Source organism: Phocoena sinus, chromosome 5 (genome assembly GCF_008692025.1).
Source record: "Phocoena sinus isolate mPhoSin1 chromosome 5, mPhoSin1.pri, whole genome shotgun sequence".
NCBI classification, from domain to species: Eukaryota; Metazoa; Chordata; class Mammalia; order Artiodactyla; family Phocoenidae; genus Phocoena; species Phocoena sinus.
In genome coordinates this window covers 4,894,953-4,915,041 of record NC_045767.1, presented here as the reverse complement: position 1 = coordinate 4,915,041, position 20,089 = coordinate 4,894,953, and the positions used below count along the sequence as shown (strand labels likewise).

At 39.8% G+C, this 20,089-nt stretch overlaps 1 protein-coding gene across 21 annotated transcripts in view; it reads right to left on the bottom strand.

Moving 5' to 3' along the window:
• ELF2 (E74 like ETS transcription factor 2) overlaps positions 1 to 20,089 on the bottom strand; it is a 98,592-nt gene that overhangs the window by 15,631 nt on the left and 62,872 nt on the right. For 2 of the 21 annotated variants that reach the window (XM_032631738.1, XM_032631735.1), the window contains exon 1: positions 5,664 to 6,057. The exons of 14 other annotated variants lie outside the window; for them this stretch is intronic. In XM_032631738.1, the coding sequence (XP_032487629.1) occupies positions 5,664 to 5,721 (58 nt within the window). In that variant the 5' untranslated portion in view covers positions 5,722 to 6,057. Of the gene's footprint in view, positions 1 to 5,435; positions 5,447 to 5,663; positions 6,059 to 20,089 lie in introns of those variants that run through there. 5 more of the 21 variants (XM_032631734.1, XM_032631740.1, XM_032631736.1 and 2 more) reach the window with 5 other exon arrangements.

Below are 20,089 nucleotides of genomic sequence, written 5' to 3'. Positions count from 1 at the left end.
GGTGTCTTTCTAGGCCTGCTTGTGAAACTTATGGGAGTTGAAAAAAATAAGCAACTCATTTAAAAAACAGAAACAATGCAGCTAAAAGTAATCTGGCAGGTATCATCTTCTCGTTGCCCCCAGTCGGTGGCACTGGTCTGGTCAATATTCCTTGAAGAAATAAATATACCAAATAAATTTCCAAACTGTTTTAATTTTAATCAGTGTCAAAAATTAAATTTGCTTATGCCCTCCTTTACCGTTGGTTAAGAGTCTTATTGTTCCATTTCCAGCGTTCTAATCAACTGGTGTTTGTATGGAGACTATTCCAGACTCACTCGACAGCTGTTACTAAATACCAAACTTGGTAATCAAGTCTGACAAGAGACATACCTCTCAGCTTTGCAGACGAGAATGCTGGCAATGGATCTAGTTCATAACAACGTTCTTAAAAGTCAAAAATAAAAATCAACAGCCATTTAATTTGAGAGCAATAGGAAAATATTAGAAAACACTTCATTAGGTGATAGTGGTATTCCCCTACAAGCAAGACCATAAACTAATATTTACAAGGGCATCATGCAGCTACCACACCTGACTCACCACAGCTTATTCTCTAACGCCCCAGGACTCTAACAGTTAACAGGTGAGTGAAGAACACAAACAAACAGAAAGGTAAAAGGTCTGGGGCACTCCATCTGTATCCGTTCCCCCTTGACTTTTCTAATCTATACAGCTGCATTATAAGGTTAAAAGGGGAAAGAGAATAAAATCATTTTCTACAGTAGCGCTGTCTGATAAAAATATAACGAGAGCCACGTGTAATTTTTAAAGGTCCAGCAGCCACGTTAAGAAAATAAGCAGCAGGGGAAATTAATACCTTTCATTTAACCCAGTATATCCAAAACACTGGCATTTCAACACGTAAAAGAGGTTTACATGTAAAGAAGTTTTTCACTGCTTCCGTTTTTATGTTTAAATTAGATTAAAAATTTGGTTAATCAGCCACCTTTCAAATACTCAATCGCCACATGAGGCTGGCAATAGTGGCTATGGTACTGAAAAGTATAGACTAAATAAAACTGTAACTCAGCCATTCTCAAACTTTTCTGGTCAAAGGACCCTTTTACACTCATATTACTGAGGACCACAAAGAGATCTTGCTTATGTAAGTCCTATGTTTAGATACTTATCCTATTTGAAATTAAAGCTAAGAAAACTTTAAGTAATATGTTTACGAAAAATAATTTTCTAAAACAAAGAACAATTTAGAGAGTAGCTTTATTTTACATTTTTGCAAATCTTTTTAATACATGGTAGAAAACAGCTGGATTCTCATACTTGCTTTTTCATCCGATCTGTCCTATTCAAGCCATGTAAGCCTCTAGAAAACTTCTGTGAACACTTGTGAAAGTGAAAAGGCAAATAATGTCTTAGCGTTACCATGAAAACAATCTGACTTCACGGACCCCCTGAAAGAGTCTGGGGAACTCCCAGAATCCCCCATACCAGAGATTTTAGTATTAAAGAACTGCAGCTGTAATTTATTATCAAATGTAATCAACAACACCCAAATTCCATCCTCATGTCTCTGTAAGTTTTAGCTTCTAAACATAAAATCAGTGTGTAGATGAACAATTATGATTCCATTTCCATAAGTACAACAGTACTTTGTCGACTTACATATGAAGGATTTTTTTTTAAACTCTTCATAAATCAAAAACTCTCCTGCCTGCCTCTCTACCAATTAAATTTGTCCCTAAAGGAAACTGATGTTGGATTACCCTGAACAACTCTTTACACACTGATGTTACTCTTTCACTCAATTTCTGTATGCATTTTAGTACTAATGCTGCAATGAATTCTAAAGAGTAATTTCTTAAACACATTTTCAAATAAAGTTTTAAAAAATTTATGCCATTCTTCCAATTTTATTTCAACACGTGCTTCATCTTTTCATAGCCGGATAAATCTTTTTTTCAAATTGATGTTCTTTTCAAGATTGATACTAGATATTCCAGTTTATAGTAAATTAGAAGATTTTCTAGTTCAAATTTCATGATGAATTTTGACAACTAGACAGATTTGTTCTGTCCGTAAAAATACTTAAGGCTGCATTTCCAGAAGAATTTCCCCCTTCCATTCAATAACCGTGTTAAAGTAGAACAATACTTCTTTCCTAAGAGTTACGCGATTTCTCAATTCTCAAATTCTCCACTTTCTCAATTTTCAATTTCTCAAAAAAAGGAAGAAAAAAAGTCAAGGAATGTACACTTGAGAATAAGAAGGCAGAATATTTTAAACTGACAATCTTCCAGAAAAGTCAGGCCACATGTACACAACGCTTTCGCACAAGTATTAATAAAGTAACATTCATATTTTCCTAGAGACTAGAAATGAGCTTAATTTACTAAATAAACTATATCATAGTCTTATTCAACGTACAGACATGGCCTCAAGCTCCAATTTGGTCCAAAGATTGGCAAAAGAAATTAACCCCTCCCCATTACATAACGACCTTACAGACAAATTCACTCATAGAGTGTAATGTAAAGAAATCCAAGCAAAAAGAGGACCTTCGCTTTCCATTAAATATTTCTGAGCCACCTACAGTTTCAGAGTTTTAAAAGTTATTAGGGATCACCTAGTCAATGCTGTTCTCTTACAGAAAACGAAGCCTTAAAGAGCTAGTTTAGTGACAGCTAGATGAAGATCCTTATCTCCTGACTTCAGGGTCAAGGCTCTTTCAAGGCTCTTTCTCAGTCGGAAACCACGTTGCCAGTAAAAGTTTTATAAAGTATATCAAGTCTTTACCACAAAAAATATTTTGTATGTGAAAATGACCTTATGTATTTCATTCTTTATTCAAATGCCTCTGACAGCATACATGTTGATAAACTAAAGCGAAAGCTGATGGCTAAAGTTGACAGTTATGTCTCCGAAGGGAGGAAAATAAAAGCAAAACTATACCCTCTAGCATCTTAACGTCTAACAGTAATGGTAATTCTAAGCGCTTTATACTTACTTAGAAGCAAGTTATGCTAACAATATTCAATTTAAAGCTTATCTCCTCTAGAAGTTTTCCTTAATAGCATTCTACACTTACCAGGAACCCACAGAGCAATCCCTGTAGTTATATTAACATTTATATATTATACAGATTTTCATCTGTCTCCTCAATTAGACTAAATCTTCGTGAGCGAGAATTACGTCTAACACTTGATGACTTCCCTCAAGGGAATGAAAAGATACCATTAAGTCCATATACAAATACAAACCTTACAAACATTACCCTCCCAACATCATTGGCAATTGGCAGCAATAAAAATTTAGATCCATGATTCTGCATTTTCTGGGCCACCTTTCCTCCTCCACTTTTAACTCACTGAATAAACCTTGGATAAACCGGCAAACCTGTCTCAAATTTCCTTCTCAAATAGGGTTTATAAAGGAACTTCAGATTACACGAATATGACTTGAGAAAGTAATTTGAAAACAATTATATGTAATATGTATTCTTCACAGAACATTATAATCACAAAGGAAATTTCAACTGTAAGGTTTCTATGTACTAAGGAAATGCAGTAGAACTGGAAAACAACATTTAACTTAAAAAAAAAAAAACCTGATCAAAAGAAGATAAAACTTTTGTATTTTTGAACTGTAGCCTGTCTATATATGTTAAACTGTGTATATGTATCCACTCCAAGCAAAATATCTACAGGTAACGTTCAGTTGTGACGATAACTGCAAAAGCTTATGACAAAAATACCTTCTCTTGGCAAAATTAAGCCCTCTTACCTTTACCTTTACAAAATTCTAACTGCGTGGAGTATTCTAAGGTTCTCACAACCACTGGGAACATTTCCGGAAAGGTCCATGTTCAGCACTACTGACCCAAACAATCCATAAAGTGTTGTTAGTACCAATAATATAAAGCCAAAAATTCCATCTCTTAATTCATACAGTATTAACGGACTGAACGTACACAAAGAGACCAAGTTCTCATGGCGCTCTGCCTCCTTTTCCCTAATATTTAAGTTCTTGCTCTAATCAGAAAATAACTGTCAAATGCATTTTAATCACTACTCAGTGAACTGTGATTTTTTTCTTTGGGACCGTGTAGCGTTCTATTTTACAGATTAAGTTCTGTTAAGGGTACATGTAAGTTTATGATTTCTCCCAAACGAACTGAATCACAGGAGTTTCACCAACCAAACGACTAACTCCCCAACCTAAAAACAGTGTATGGAAAACAGCCGGCAAGATCCTTTACAGCAATCCTCGTCGGTGACTCTTCCCCATCTTCCAATTCCCATCGATGGCGATATGAAAGAGAAGCCAGGGAAAGGAACACTGACGCTCACTGCAGTAGGTAAACCGTACTCAAGCTCCGCTACGCCGACTCAGGGCCCTCGCTGCGCTGTCTGCTATTAAGTAAAGCCGCTTTCTCTATGTAACTTAAGTCCGTGCCCTTCCGCTGCAGCAGTGGCGCCGCACATCCCCCACCGCCGCGGCCACTTCCGTGTTTACACTCCTCTTCCCTCCAATTCCATGCGTACATTGTCAGCTTCACTCCCGCCCAATCTTCATTGGCCCGCCGCGGGCCAGGAGTCCCGCCCCCAGAAACCAACGCTCTTATTCGGAACATCGCAGCGAGCGGATTGGAACCCGAGGCCTGTCAATCCCAGCCGTTCTGTCCTCTCCGAGGCGCTTCCGCTGTGGTGGGAGGCTTGGGGGGGGAGGGGGAAAGGGGGCAATTCCGTGAGGAGACTTCCCTGGGGCCAAGACTCCCTCCCGCCCGCCCCGCTCCTCCACCTTCACCCGCTGTTTACAAAAATAAACGTTCTTCTCTGACGCCCCAACGCTCCAGCGCAGGGGCACAAAACATACTCCGTGTCTTTCCCATCCTCCCCCCTGAAAAACCCACCCACGAGGCAAGGGGCATAAGCCTACTTCTCCACAGCCGCCCACTGAACCAGGAAAGGGAGGCGGGCCCCCGAGAGAAACACCCCCGCCAGGCCACTCCACGTTATTAAGGGACCCTCTCGAGAACCGTTACTCCCGAGCCCGCACAAGGTGGGGATGTGAGGAGGTGGGTCAGAGCAGTTTTTTGGCGGGTATCGGTCTACCGGACGTGGCCCGGCGCTGCCTCGTCCGCGCGGAAGTCCAGGACTTGCGGACCAAGTCTGAAAGGAGAACGGGGCGGGGGTGGCGAGCGTCCACCGGAGAAGCCCGCCGCCCCCGACCGCGGGCAGCAGCGGCCTCTGCGGCCAGACAGCGTGGCAGGCGCAGCCGGGAGACAACAGCCTCACTCACTTCCTGGTTCCTCGGCAACTGGGGTGAAGCGCACAACTCGCCCGCCCCCGAGTCCCCAACTTAACTGCGGCTCGGCTGCCCGGCACCCGCTGCCAGCGCTCCGCCCGGCAGCCGCCGCCGCTGCTCCACAAACCCACCGTGAAGCGACAGCGCCGGATTTGAGGCAGGTTACTCTCCAAGGTGATCACTTCCTGATTCGTCGCCTCCATTACTTCATTCACAACCCCCCTTTCCCCCGGCCGCCCCGGTGACCGAAGGGGACACCGGACCCCCTGCACTGACCGCCACAGGGGAGCCACCCCACCCCCTGTGCACCCCTTCTCCTGCTGCACCGATGCACGGGAGGAAAGTTCCCCTGTCCTTACCAGCCCGGATGAGCAGATCCAGCTGGTTCGTGGGTCCCTCATGCAGAGACGTCGCCATGTTTATCCCGGGGCTGGAGCTGCTGCTTCACATTGACTTACACCGTGAGCAGCGGCGGCTGGGGAGGAGGCGGAACCCGCGGCCGGAGACACACGCCGTGCGGCCGACACACACTCACGCACTCGCACACACTCCGACGCCCGGATCCTTGCGCGTCCTCCGACAGGAAGCCGAGGCCGGCCCGCCTCCCGCCGCCGGGCTGAGAAACCCCACCACCTAACGGCAGGGGCAGGGGCGGCGGCGGCGGCGGCGGCGGCGGCCGCCTCGGCTGGCAACGCGATCCTTCCGCCCCGCGCCCAGACAGGAAGTCCCGGACGCCCGCCCCAGAGAGCGGCCGTGGCCCGCGGCGCGCAGGACACCTGAGGCAGGGAGTCGTCCCGGGGGCCGCGGCTGGGACGAGGCCCCTCGGCAGGAAGACGCACGTTTCACGCTCTGCGGAAGAGAAGTCGGCAGTCGTCCCCACGCTAGAAGAGAGCCATTAATCAAATTTTCTTTCTGGAAGAGCTCTAATGCCCAGTCCCGCAGCCGGGACGGAAAGGTGGCTAATTAATTAACTTGTTGGGCCGTGTCAAAGTGTAGGCTGCGTGTAAGCCGTTCACTTGAAAGCGCTGCGCTGTAAAACAGGCATACCAACCCCAAAAGTCATACCTACAAAATGTTACCAAGGCTTTATGGGACAAAGTAAGGGGCTTCCAACCACTCTCAGGGACCGACTTCGCCCTCTTCCCTCTACAGAGGTATGGAAAAGCACACCAGACAGGTGTTTATTAGCAAACAGAACATGCCAACCTCTGAGAGATTAGATTATCCTCCCCCAGTTGGCTAGCCATGAAATGTATGTACCCTCCTACGTTTCTATTTGGTTCGCTCGGAAACGAACGTATTCACTTATATCATCTACTTTTAAAGATCTTTTTGATAAAACTAGCCTTATTACAAATAACGTACATATTAAATACAGTAGACGCGGGAGCTAGATTGCCGTTGAGTGACTATAGACTTACTGACAACACAGGAAACCAAGCCTATGAAATGACCCAGATGAAGCTTCATTGAAACAAACACAAAAAATGCTTCCCTGGGTTCAAAATTTCATAATATAAAAAAAACTGAAACAAAAGGTTGCCTATAGTTGTTTCTCCACACAACGTTAAACAGTGCCTCCTACAGAGTAAGTGTTCAAAAAGTTATTTGCTGAATAAACACAAAAAAGACTTGGTCGTTACAAATTTTAAATAACAAGGTGTAATTTTTATGACTTAAATTGAATGAACTGTGATGATAACTAGAGAAAAAAATGTATTCCAGGGGTAATATTAATACCATGTCGTTTTACAAATGTTTCCCCAACATGGGCAACTTCAGAGTTGATTCCACAGCCCATGACTTTGCTTTTTTCATTTCTTCTAAATACTCATTTATTCTTTTGGGCCTTTCCCCGAGCCCTACCACCATGATCCCCACCTTCCCAAAAAAGAACCCGTATGCCATTTCCAAAGTACAGCCCCCCTGAAACCAAACAGGGATCTCTTCCTTGTGTTAGGTAAACTTGCCACCTACTAGACAAAAGAAACTGTATGACTGGTAGCTTTTATTTTTTATTTCTAGTCAATTTAAAATAAGGATCATCCACTGACCGGCAGCAGCATAACCTGAGACAGTTTCCAGGTGAGAGGATGGTGAGGCACGCTAAGGGGCTAATTGCTAGCTTTAGGCAGAACACTGAAATTGATAGCAAATCCGAATTTCCACTCTTATCAGTCATAGATATTCGTGTATTTAGAAAGGAAGAGAGTAATGTAAGCCAACGGTGTGTTTCTTCTGGAGGCGAGCGCTTGACCTGGCTCAAAAAGAAACACTCTTCTCACTGTGGGAGTCAGTTTGAAGCCTGACACATAACTTTTACCTCACTCTGCTTCTTGAGGGTTAGCTTTTAAAGAAAGATAGCGGTGTGTGTCTGTGTATTTCACTCTCGGTACATCTTAATTATATGGACTCATGTCAGCCTTATATTTTAAGTTCCAAGTGAACAGAAGCTGTATCTATTCCTGCATAATACTTCACAGTTAGTATATACACATATATAGTATTTATGCATATGTGTGTATATATATATATATATATTTATAGAAATTAATGCAGAAAGGCTGGGAAATATTCCTATATATTTAAAGCTCTTATAAAAACACAATTCCCTGGGGTTTAATGCAATTCTGTCTTGCTACTATAACTAGGCTTTCAAAAGCCACCAATGCTTTTTAGAGACCAGTAATACTATACTAGGACTAGCAAGCAAGGTGAGGCTGCTGCTGGAAATATAAACTGGTACAAACTTTCAAGAAAGCAATGAGCATTATAGATCAAGAGTCTTAAAGAGGTAAGTATCAATATATACTGATCTAGGAATTTCATTTCCGGGGCCTAGCCTGAGGAAATAATCAAAAAATGCAATGGATTGTTTTAATAAAAACATGTTTGAAGAATTTTTAACATGGTAAAATATTAAAAATATAAATGTGGCAGGATTAAAATATACAGTATGTCCCCTACATACAAATGAGTTCCGTCCCGAAAGCGTGTTTGTAAGTCCAATTTGTTTCTAAGTCCAACAAAGTTAGCCTAGGTACCCAACTAACACAATCAGAGGGCAAGCTGCAATTTCACTCACGTCTGACACTGATGCAACGCATGTTCGCATTTTTGAAAGTTCGCAACTTGAAGGTTCGTATATAGGGGACTTACTGTATATAGAGCATTTCTTCCACTCAAGCCATGTAGTATATGTGAATATATGTGTACATAACATGTATATGTGTGTGTATATATATATACACACACACACCCCTCGGCATTTCTCAAGTCTTCAAGGTTAAGCAGAATTTTCTCAAGTACTAATGAGCAGAATTTTAAAAACTGAATAAGACTAGGTAGGTTAGCCTGCTGGATACCTTAGAGCATATTCTGCTAATAACATTACAGAAAGGCAGACTCTACATCAAAGTTATTGCTGTGATCTAGTAGGTAAATAACAGCTAACTCTTATTGAAATAAAAGCCACCAAGATAAGTGCTTTACCTTCATTTTTTTCCACTTATTCCTCTCTACATTCCTGTAATAGATATTACTATTGTGCTCACTTTATAGATGAGGAATCTTGACAAAGGTCATAGTGTTCAGGAGAAGCAGAGCCAGGATTTGAACCCACAAACTCTAACTCTAAAGCCCTTCCTCTCAAACACTCCCCAAGCACCAAAGTAACAAGGCCTGTGTATCTGCTATGATGCATTTAGTACCTACTGATATTCTTTTCTGAAGAAAAATTCTTTTATATTCCTCCCTTCAAGAGGTGGAATCTAATTCCCCTCTCTCCCTTTGAGTGTAGGCTGAACTTAATGACTCACTTCTAACAAAGAGAATAGAGCTGAAGTGATGGTGTGTGACTTCAGAAACTGTCTGCTTGATCTCTTGCTTTGGGTCACTCAGAGGAAGCCAACTGCCCATTAGGCAAGGGACAGCGGCATCCTGCCAACAGTCATGTGACCGAACTCTCTAGGACACAAACCCTCCAGCCCTAATCAAGCCTTCAGATGATTCCAGCTTCGTGAAAGATCCTGAGTTACGAGCCATGCAAGTAAGCCGATCCCGAATCCTTAATCTCAAAAACTATGTAATACTGATATAATGTTTATTGTCTTAAACTGCTAAATCTGGGATGATCTGTTAATCAGCAAAAGATAATTAATATAGAAGAAAGGAGCAGTTTAAACTCCCAACTTGTCACATTTCACAGCTTAGATAAAGAAAGAAGGGTAGAGTTTAAAAATGACCTCTTTCAACTACAAAGTCCTGAGCAGTTTTTTCCATGTCTTTCTTCATAGTCTGAGCAACAATTCTTTCATCCTCCAGCCTCTCCGTTTTAAAAATAAGTCTTCAGAATATAATCATTATCATTAAAGTCTAATATAACCAAAAATAATTAGATACCCTTGGCTATTTGAAGGATTTTATGGTCCTGTAGTAACCAAGATGGAAAAAAATTTTGAGAGATATGTAAATGTCCAATTGTTTGCAACACCATATAGGTTTTAAATGTTTTGACTTATAGCTTACTCTGGTTATTTCCTTTGTATTTTTCCTTTATCTAGTAAACAGAATCATAAAAGGTTATGGTTGAAGAGATACCTACAGACAACATCACCTAGAGGTTTTCACAAAATTAAGGAAGGACCTGAACATCATCATCTCTTTTCCTGACTACCATGAATTAAATATATTAAACTTTAAAACCAAATATATAACTGTGTGCTCTATCAGATACAAGTACCAAGGTCAACAGGCTTCAAAGTTTAAAAAAAATTACAGGTAGGAATCAAAGGGAGCAGACGTTCTACCCATTTAATGTTATTTTCCTATAATTTGGGAGAAGGATGCCAATTTCCTATTTTAGTAATGACAGCTCTTTAACCACCAATGGTAGAGTTATTTGAGAATCACCGATTTAATCCAATGCCCTAATTTTACACATCAGGAAACTGAGGAGTTAAATAATTTAACCAAAGTCACATGGTATATATCCCACTCTTTCAAGGTTAAAAATTCTACAAAACAATCTTCTATAAAACTTAGAAGTTACAAAATGGATGAAAACTTAAATCCATTTTACTATTATTATATTTATATAAATTATAAAGTGGTTGATGTTTTGCTTTTTAATGTCAGAGCTAGAGCAATGGTCAAGAGTCTTTCTGAGAAATTAAGAAAAAAATGGAAAAAAAACTTTGAGCAGTGAATGGTAGGAGAACAATAAGAGGGGGTCAAACAGTCTGATGCAGCTGAACTAACAGTGAAACTCAAAGCTGGGGTATGGTGTGTTGGGCATGTTTAGAAGAAAAAAAAAGGTAGGAAAACTAAGGTCTAAGAAAAAATATGTCTATCAAGGACAACAAGCTGGAATCAAGAGATTCAGGACCATTAAGTAAAGCTTGGTTCATCAATACTGGAAGACAGACGACAGATACAGGAGTGCAAGTCTACAGCTTTACAAAGAGAAAAGATGGACTGTTTCATATGTTTTATACTACTATATGTTTAACTCACTCTTTTCAGTTTTTTATACTACTGATTCATTTTATTTAATAGTTAGGTTTTATAAAATGTTATTAAAGTGAAGATGTTTGAATCCATGGTCACATATTCATTCATTTATTCCAGAAATAATTACCCAGGACTTACTTTGAGCAAGTTTCTGTTGTAGGCACCTATTACTACACCTGGTGGCACTGAATTACGTAAAAGGAAAAAAATTAAGCCTTCTCAATTCAGACAGAACCCACACCAAGTGTGAAATTCTCAGCATGATATACAAAATTGCTTATACATGAAATTAGAGTAGTAGTGGGTACGTGCTACATTTTGGACCACCACCCAGCAGAGTTAAATATTTACATGTATAAAAGCCTTCATAAGGCATGGATCTTTAACAGGGGGTTCACAAAGGCAAAATTTTGTTACCAAATGTGCATTTTTTTCTGAGGAAGAGGATCATGACCATTCTCAGATTCTCAAAGAGGTCTATGACCCCCAAAGTCATTTCATCATAAATTATCTGGCCATATGCATTTGTCAACCATAAAAGCCCGATGATGACTGGGCTTCCCTGGTGGCTCAGTGGTTGAGAGTCCGCCTGCCGATGCGGGAGATGCGGGTTCGTGCCCCGGTCCGGGAGGATCCCACATGCCACGGAGCGGCTGGGCCCGTGAGCCATGGCCGCTGAGCCTGCGCGTCCGGAGCCTGTGCTCCGCAACGGGAGAGCCCACAACAGTGAGAGGCCCGCGTACCGCAAAAAAAAAAGAAAAAGAAAACAACCCTATGATGAGTAAGGATCCAGCATGTACCAATTTTGAAACTGATAGTTTGGCTTAGGTTCACATGTTTTCCGCATTTTACTTAACTTATCCCTGGGTCAAATTCTCCTTGAGCTTGATGATTCTTCACTTTACGGTTTACACTGAACAAAAGCAGCCACTCCTAGAAGACTATCTGTTGACTGAGTCTTGCAGCTAGTCTTTTCTAAGTGGATGTCAGATTCAAAAAGCATTTATTAAGTACTGTATGTGTATGACACCATACAAAGTGAATTAAAATGGTTAATGATCTATTTTAAATAACATTTATAACAAGTGGTTTCAAGGGCTTGGGTTCTTTATTATCATTAGGGAATGTACAGTATCTTGAATATTCTGGAAATTTTTTTCAATTCCTGTGAAACTTTACAAGGGCTAATGCATGATTCTTATTTAGCATGTTTATGAAAAGATTTACAATGGAGTTCTTAACTAAAACACATTGCAACAGTAAGTCAAATTCTATTTTGATTGATTCTAAAAGGAATATTCAAATTAACTAATTTCTTCCCCTCTTACAGTATAGCTTCTGCACCTATCCACTGAAAAGTTCTTCAAAAGTCAACATCAGCTTTTTTTTTTTTTTTTTTTTTTTTGCGGTACGCAGGCCTCTCACTGTTGTGGCCTCTCCCGTTGCGGAGCACAGGCTCCGGACGCGCAGGCTCAGCGGCCATGGCTCACGGGCCCAGCCGCTCCGTGGCCTGTGGGATCTTCCCGGACTGGGGCACAAACCCGTGTCCCCTGCATCGGCAGGCGGACTCTCAACCACTGCGCCACCAGGGAAGCCCAACATCAGCTTCTAATTGCCAAGCCCAGCGATCTCTTCCTAGTTTTCGCCTGACTCTACCTCTCCAAACAAATGAAATTATTGGCCACCCCTTATTAAACTCCTTCCCTTCATATGATTTTCATGACAATAAACTGTCTGGCTTTGTTTTGTTCCTATTTGTTTTTTTCCATTGACTTCGCCTACTTCGGCACAACCCTCAAATGTGACTGTTCTTCCAAAGCATGAGCCTTGGCCACTTTCTCTCTTCATTCTCCACTGTCTCAAGAATGGTAGTTAGTATCCATTCACCACCAGGGCTTTCAATATGACTTCCGAACTGACTCAAAAATCAGCATCTCTAGGCTTGACTTATTATTTTTTTTTAGTGCTACATTCTAATTTCCAGTTGTACGGTAAACGTCTTTATTTGGATAACCCACTGGTACCTAAAGGTCCGTTATCTACAAATCTCCTTTCCTCTATCAATAACATCACCTTCATCCCAAGCTAGAAATCTTGAGTCATCTGTGTTCCTTGTTTAGGAAGTGATCTCTTGTACAATTTTTGAGGAGGATTTTAAACGTATGTAAAATTACCAAAATATATATATATATATATAACAAACAGTCATGACCCCTGCATCCAGAACAAACAACTGTTATCATTTTGTCATCTATACTTGAAGGTGCTGTTCTTCCCTAAGAAATAACACATTACATGTGGAGATAATAACATCGTTGAGAACTACCAACAGTCCTCATTCACCATTCTATCTCTCCAAAGAAACCACTATCATGAGCTTTGTGTATATTCTTCCACTCTATGTTTTACACTTTTATGTTTTCACATCTGTGTACATTTATGCGTGTGTGTGTGTGTGCATGTATCCCAGAATGACATACAGTAGTACTTTGCATGCTTTGGGTACGTAAATGACATTATACTACATATGCCATTCTAAAATTTATTTTTTTCATTCAAGATTCATATTCTACCCATGTTGGTATAAGTAAATATAGCTTTGCTTTTTACATACTTCAAATTATCCCAGTGCACACATAAACCCCATTTTGTTCAAAAACTTATCTACTGATAGGCAAATAAAGTTGTTTCCATTTTTCATTTTTATAAACAATGCTGAAAAAAATCCTTATCTATTTTTTCTTAAGCATGTATGCCAGAGTCTCTCCACAGTATACACCTACAGAGAGAATTTTTAGGTCATAGAATAAGTGCATTTTAAATTTATATGTTACTCTTTCCAAAGTAGCTATGTAGGTCTAAAACCCCACTAGTGATGTGTTAGTGCTCCCATTTTTCTTATGTTCTTGTCAATACAAGATATAATCAAACTTTAAAAATGTCTGCCATCTGTTGGACGGCAGGAAATTTTTCACTGTTGTATTAATTTGCACGTACTTAGTATGTACTGAGGATAAACATTTTTTTCATATACTTATTGGCCATTAACATTTCCCCTATGAATTTCCCATTCATATCCTTTGTCATTTTTCTATGACACTTTTTTTGTCTTACTTATGTGTAGAATGTTAACATACACTAGACAGTAATTCAGATATGTGTTCCAACTATCTTTTGTCAGCCTGCTGTTTGACTTCTACTTTGGTTGGTCTACGGTATCCTCTATCCTACAAAAATTTTAAGTTTTGATCCAGCCAAATTAATATGTGCTTTCCCTTACAGTGTATGTTAAATAGCCCATGGAATAAAAAGGAAATCATAAAGGAATTGAGAAATATTTAGAAATGAATTACAATAAAAATACAACATGTCAAACTATATGTGACACAGCTAAAACCATACTCAATGCCAGGAAATGAAAAGGTTTAAAAATATATAAGCTAAACATTCAGTTGATAAAGATGGAAAAATCAACAGAACAAACCCAAAGAAAAAAGAAGGAAAGAAATAATAAAGAGCAGGAAAAATGAAATAGAGAGCAATAATTTTTAAAACTAGAAAAGATTCACAAAACCAAAAGTTGATTTTGGAAAGATTAATAAAATAGATAGACCTCTGCAAGGATAACCAAGAAAAGAAGGTACAAATAAGATACAGAACAAAAGGGGAGAAATAACCACAGATACAATACATATAAAAATAATAAATCAGTATTATGAACAATTATACACCAATAAAGTTGAAATCTGGATGGACTGTATAAAGAAGCTGTATAAACTATAAAAAGAAAAACTGAATAGAATAGTAAGTAGCAAAGAAATAAAAATGTAGCCCAAAACCTCCTCTCTACAAAAAAAAAAAAAAAAAATTACAGGCTTAAATGTACTTTTAGGAAAATTCTAGCAAATTTTTAAATTAATTCTTATCTTACAGAAATTGTTATAGAAAATAGGAGAAAAAAAAGTGAAAGCAGCCTAGATTATTTTATGAGCCTAGTGTAATCTTGATTCCAAGATTAGATAAGGAAAATACAAGAAATTATAGTTCCATATTACTTATGAAAGGTCCTTAACTTAAAGCAAAACAGAGCAAAATGATGAGTAACATGTATCCTCAAACGCAAGGAGCATTCAATGCCTGAGAATTGATCACATTAATATATACCAGAAGAAAAATCATGACGTATCAAAGAAATGCTGAAAAAGCATCTGACAGGATTCCATGTATAACTAACACAAAAACAAAACCAAAGGACTACAAGGAAATTCCTTAACCTGGTACATGTTATATACTAAAACCTACAACAAACATTAAACTTCAAGTTGAAACTTCAGATACAGTCCCTTCAAGATTAGGAAAAAAACAGGACTGCCAATGGGCATGTAAACTGGTGCAGCCACTGTGGAAAATAGTATGGAGGTTCCTCAAAAAGCTAAAAATAGAACTACCGTATGATCCAGCAATCCCACTCTTGGGTATATATTCAAAGAAAACAAAAACATTAATTAAAATGATATATACTCCCCAATGTTCACAGCAGCATTATTTACAACACCCAAGAAACAGAAGCAGCCAAAGTGTCCATTAACAGATGAATGGATAAAGAAGATGTGGTGTGTGTTTATGCACAAAACAAAACCACACACACACACACACACACACAATGGAATACTACTCAGCCATAAAAAAAAGAATGAAATTTTGCCATTTGCAACAACATGGATGGACTTGGAGGGTATTATACTTGGTGGAATAAGTCAGACAGAGAAAGAAAAATACTGTATAATATTACTTATATGAAGAATCTAAAAAAATTAAACTAGTGAATATAACAAAAAAGAAACAGACTCACAGATACAGAAAACATACCAGTGGGGAGTGGGAAGGGGGAGGGACAAGACAGGAGTAGGGGATTAACAGGTACAAACTACTATGTATAAGATAAATAAGCTACAAGGATATATTATAAAGCATAGGAAATATAGCCAATCATTTATAATGACTATAAATAAGAGTATAACCTTTAATAATTGTGAATCACGGGACTTCCCTGGTGGCACAGTAGTTAAGAATGCACCTGCCAATGCAAGGGACACGGGTTCGATCCCTGGTCTGGGAAGATCCCACACGCCACAGAGCAACTAAGCCCGTGTGCCACAACTACTGAGCCTGCAAGCCACAACTACTGAGCCCACGTGCCGCAACTATGGAGCCTGCATGCTGCAACTACTGAGCCCGTGTGCTGCAACTACTGAGCCCGTGTGCTGCAACTACTGAAGCCTACATGACTAGAGCCCATGCTCCACAACAAGAGAAGCCACCGTAATGAGAAACCCATGCACCACAACGAAGAGTAGCCCCCCCCTCACCGCAACTAAAGCCCGAGCACAGCAACGAAGACCCAATGCAGCCAAAAAAAAAAAAAAAATTGTGAATCACTATGTGGTATACCTGAAACATATAATATTATAAATCAACTATACCTCATTAAAAAATTTTTCTAATTAAAAAAAAAATTTAAGAGAAAATCCACCACCAAAAAAAAAATAACCAGGAATGCCAATTAATATAACTATTCTTAAACATACTGGAGTTCTTGACGAACATCATAAGGAATAAAAAAGAAAGAAGATAACTGGAGGCTGGAGAGAAGGAGGGCTGAGTTGCCTCAGCTCAGGCCATCCTAGACCGGCGAGCTCCCAGCTGATCCACAGGCCACCACAAACAGGAGAGCAAAACGTGGTGGATGTAAATCAGGGAGAATTATGCAGCAGTCAGAAACAACAGATTACATACATACAAAGCAACATGCATGGATATTAAGAACAGTATTTACTAAAAAAAAGTAGGAAACAGAGCAAGAAACACAGTACCATTTCTATAAACTTTAAATTTACACAACAAAATATACACACTTAATACACTTTAAAAAATACCTATTAATCAAATTAAATTTGATGCTTATGAGGGAGACTGGATTTTTATATAAATAAAAAGGATAAAGAGGAATAAATCAATTGAAAAAAAAAAAAGAGGGTATGAAACAGGGCTCTAGCTTTACTTTTCTCTTTATAAAAAACTAGCTATCCTAATATAATCTACCGAATAGTCCTTCCTTTCTATAAATCCGTGTCTATTATATACTAGGCATAAATACATGCTTACTCCTTCCGGGCTCTCTAGTCTATCCTACTCAACTATTCGTCTGTGGGCCAATAACACATTTAAAAATACTGTAGTTTTAGAATCATTCTTTATGAATAGGAGGGCAAGTACCACACACTTTGTTCTTTTGCAGAATTATCTAGATTATTTTTGGACCTCTACCTAAGAGTTTGTCAGATTCCACCAAAGACAAGTCCTCTTGGAATTTTGACGAGAACTGTATTGAATTTATAGATTAATAGGGGAAGAATTAACAGCTTTACCATGTCCAGTTTTCCATGTGTTTGCAGGTTAAAGAATAAAGTCAGTGAAATGGTTTTGGTCTCTTTAGGTTTTCTATTTCCTCTTAAGGAAGCTGTGTATCTCTTCACTTATTTATGTCCCTCCATAAAGCAAAATTCTTATTTTTATAGGTATTGCATATTATTGTTAGATTTACTCCCAGATACCTAATTAAGTTTTAAAAACTATTATGAATGGGATCTTTTTCATTTCATTTTCTGATTGCTAGTCTTGTATACAGCAACACTGATGAACCTTCTAAGTAGTTTTAAAGTCTATACACTCTTTTAAATTTTGTGTGTAAACCTCGCAAATAACAGTGTTTCTGTTGTTTCTTCCCTTCTGATCTTTGTCTTTTATTTATTTTTCTTGCCTTATTTGCATTTGCTAGGCCTGCCAGTATAACGCTAGTTAATAAACATGGTAAAAGGAATAGTTTCCCCATTAATTATGAAATTTGCTATAGATTTTTAATATATATCCCTTATCAAGTCCCAATCCAGACTGAGTCATTTTTTTTGGCGGGGGGAGGGGGGCTGCCTTGGGTCTTCGTTGCTGTGCACGGGCTTTCTCTAGTTGTGGCGATCAGGGGCTACTCTTTGTCGCGCTACGCGGGCTGCTCATTGCAGCGGCTTCTCTTGTTGCGGAGCACGGGCTCTAGGCGCACGGGCTTCAGTAGTCGTGGCACATGGGCTCAGTAGTTGTGGCTCACGGGCTCTAGAGTGCAGGCTCAGTAGTCATGGCGCACGGGCTTAGCTGCTACGCGGCATGTGGGATCTTCCCGGACCAGGGCTCGAACTCGTGTCCCCTGCACCGGCAGGCGGATTCTTAACCACTGAGCCACCAAGGAAGCCCAGATTAAGAGTCTTTATCTTCAGAAGATGATGAATTTTAGCAAATGTCTTTGCATCTACTGAGATGATAATATGGGCTTTCTCCTTTAATCTATTCATATATGGTAAATTACATTAATAAATTTTCTAATATTTAGCCTTCCTTGCCTTTCTAAGTATGTATTTAGTCATTACGTATTTTTTAATGAGTGGTGGGTTTGATTTGTTTTTTAACGCTTTCCCATCCATGAAATAACTTACTTTTTTTTTTTTTTAATATATTTATTTTTTGGCTGCATTGGGTCTTCGTTGCTGTGCGCAGGTTCCGTCTAGTTGGCGGCGAGTGGGGCTACTCTTCGTTGTGGTGCGCGGACTTCTCATTGCGGTGACTTCTCTTGTTGCGGAGCACGGGCTCCAGGCGTGCGGGCCTCACTAGCTGCGGCACGTGGGCTCAGTAATTCTGGCTCAGGCTCTAGAGCACATGCTCAGTAGTTGTGGCACCACACAGCCTTAGCTGCTCCGTGGCATGTGGGATCTTCCCGGACCAGGGCTCAAATCCGTGTCCCCTGCATTGCCAGGCGGATTCTTAACCACTGCGCCACCAGGGAATTTGCTATTCTTAATTTAGAACATTTGTAGCTATGATCATACATAAATTCAGCAAGAAATTTTCTTTTTCTATACTAAGTCAGTGTTAAGGTTAAGGTTATACTAGCTTCATAAAATGAGTTGAAAAGCTTTCCCTCTTTTACTGTTTTCCATGACAGTTTGTACATGATAGGGATTATGCATCCCTTGAAATTTTAGAAACAGAACTGGGTCTGATAGATTTTATTTGAATGAGGGGATGCATATGGAAAATTAAAGACCTTAAATGGTTATTGATTTGCCTAGGTTTTCTATTTCCTTTTGAGTCAGCTGTAATTTATATATATATATATATATATATATATATATATATATATATATATTTTTTTTAGCTGCTCACTTTGTAAGTTTTCAAATTTTCTGGCAATGGGTTGTTTATAGTATCTTCTTATGGTTTTTAAACTCTCTATTCTGTTGGTCATATTTTTGTTTTTAATAGTACTCGTTTTTCCTTATCTGTCTTTATAAAGGTTCATCCTTTTTTATTAATTTTATGGTATTAATAATCTATTCTGTTCTATTTTCTACTTAATTAATATAGACTAAGTATTTCTTCTACTCAATTTGGATTTATTCTGTTGGTCCTTTATTAACATCTAGAGTTGAGCTGATACTAATTTTACCAACCTTTCTTATTTTCCAATTAACCCACTTAGAGCTATTAAATTTCTCAGTGAGGGGCTTCCCCGGTGGCGCAGTGGTTGAGAGTCTGCCTGCCGATGCAGAGGACACGGGTTCGTGCCCCGGTCCGGGAAAAGCCCACATGTCGTGGAGCGGCTGGGCCTGTGAGCCATGGCCGCTGAGCCTGCGCGTCTGGAGCCTGTGCTCCGCAAAGGGAGAGGCCACAACAGTGAGAGGGCCCGTGTACCGCAAAAGAAAAACACACAAAAAAATTTCTCAGTGAGTTCTGCTTAAGTCACATCTAAAAGTTTTGCATGCAATGCTCTGTTATTTTTAGCTACAAATGTTTTATAAATCTCATTTCCTCTTTCATCCATTAATTAGTGAGGGTTTTTTTTGTTGTTTTGGGGTGTTTTTTTTTGCGGTACACGGGCCTCTCACTGTTGTGGCCTCTCCCGTTGCCGGAGCACAGGCTCCGGACTCGCAGGCTCAGAGGCCATGGCTTGCGGGCCCAGCCGCTCCGCGGCATGTGAGATCTTCCCGGACTGGGGCACGAACCCACGTCCCCTGCATCGGCAGGCAGACTCTCAACCACTGTGCCACCAGCGAAGCCCTAATTAGTGAGTTTTTATTATTTTATTTTATTTTTATTTTGGCCACACTGCAGGGTTTGCGGGATCTTAGTTCCCTGACCAGGGATTGAACCCCGGCCCACAGCCCACAGC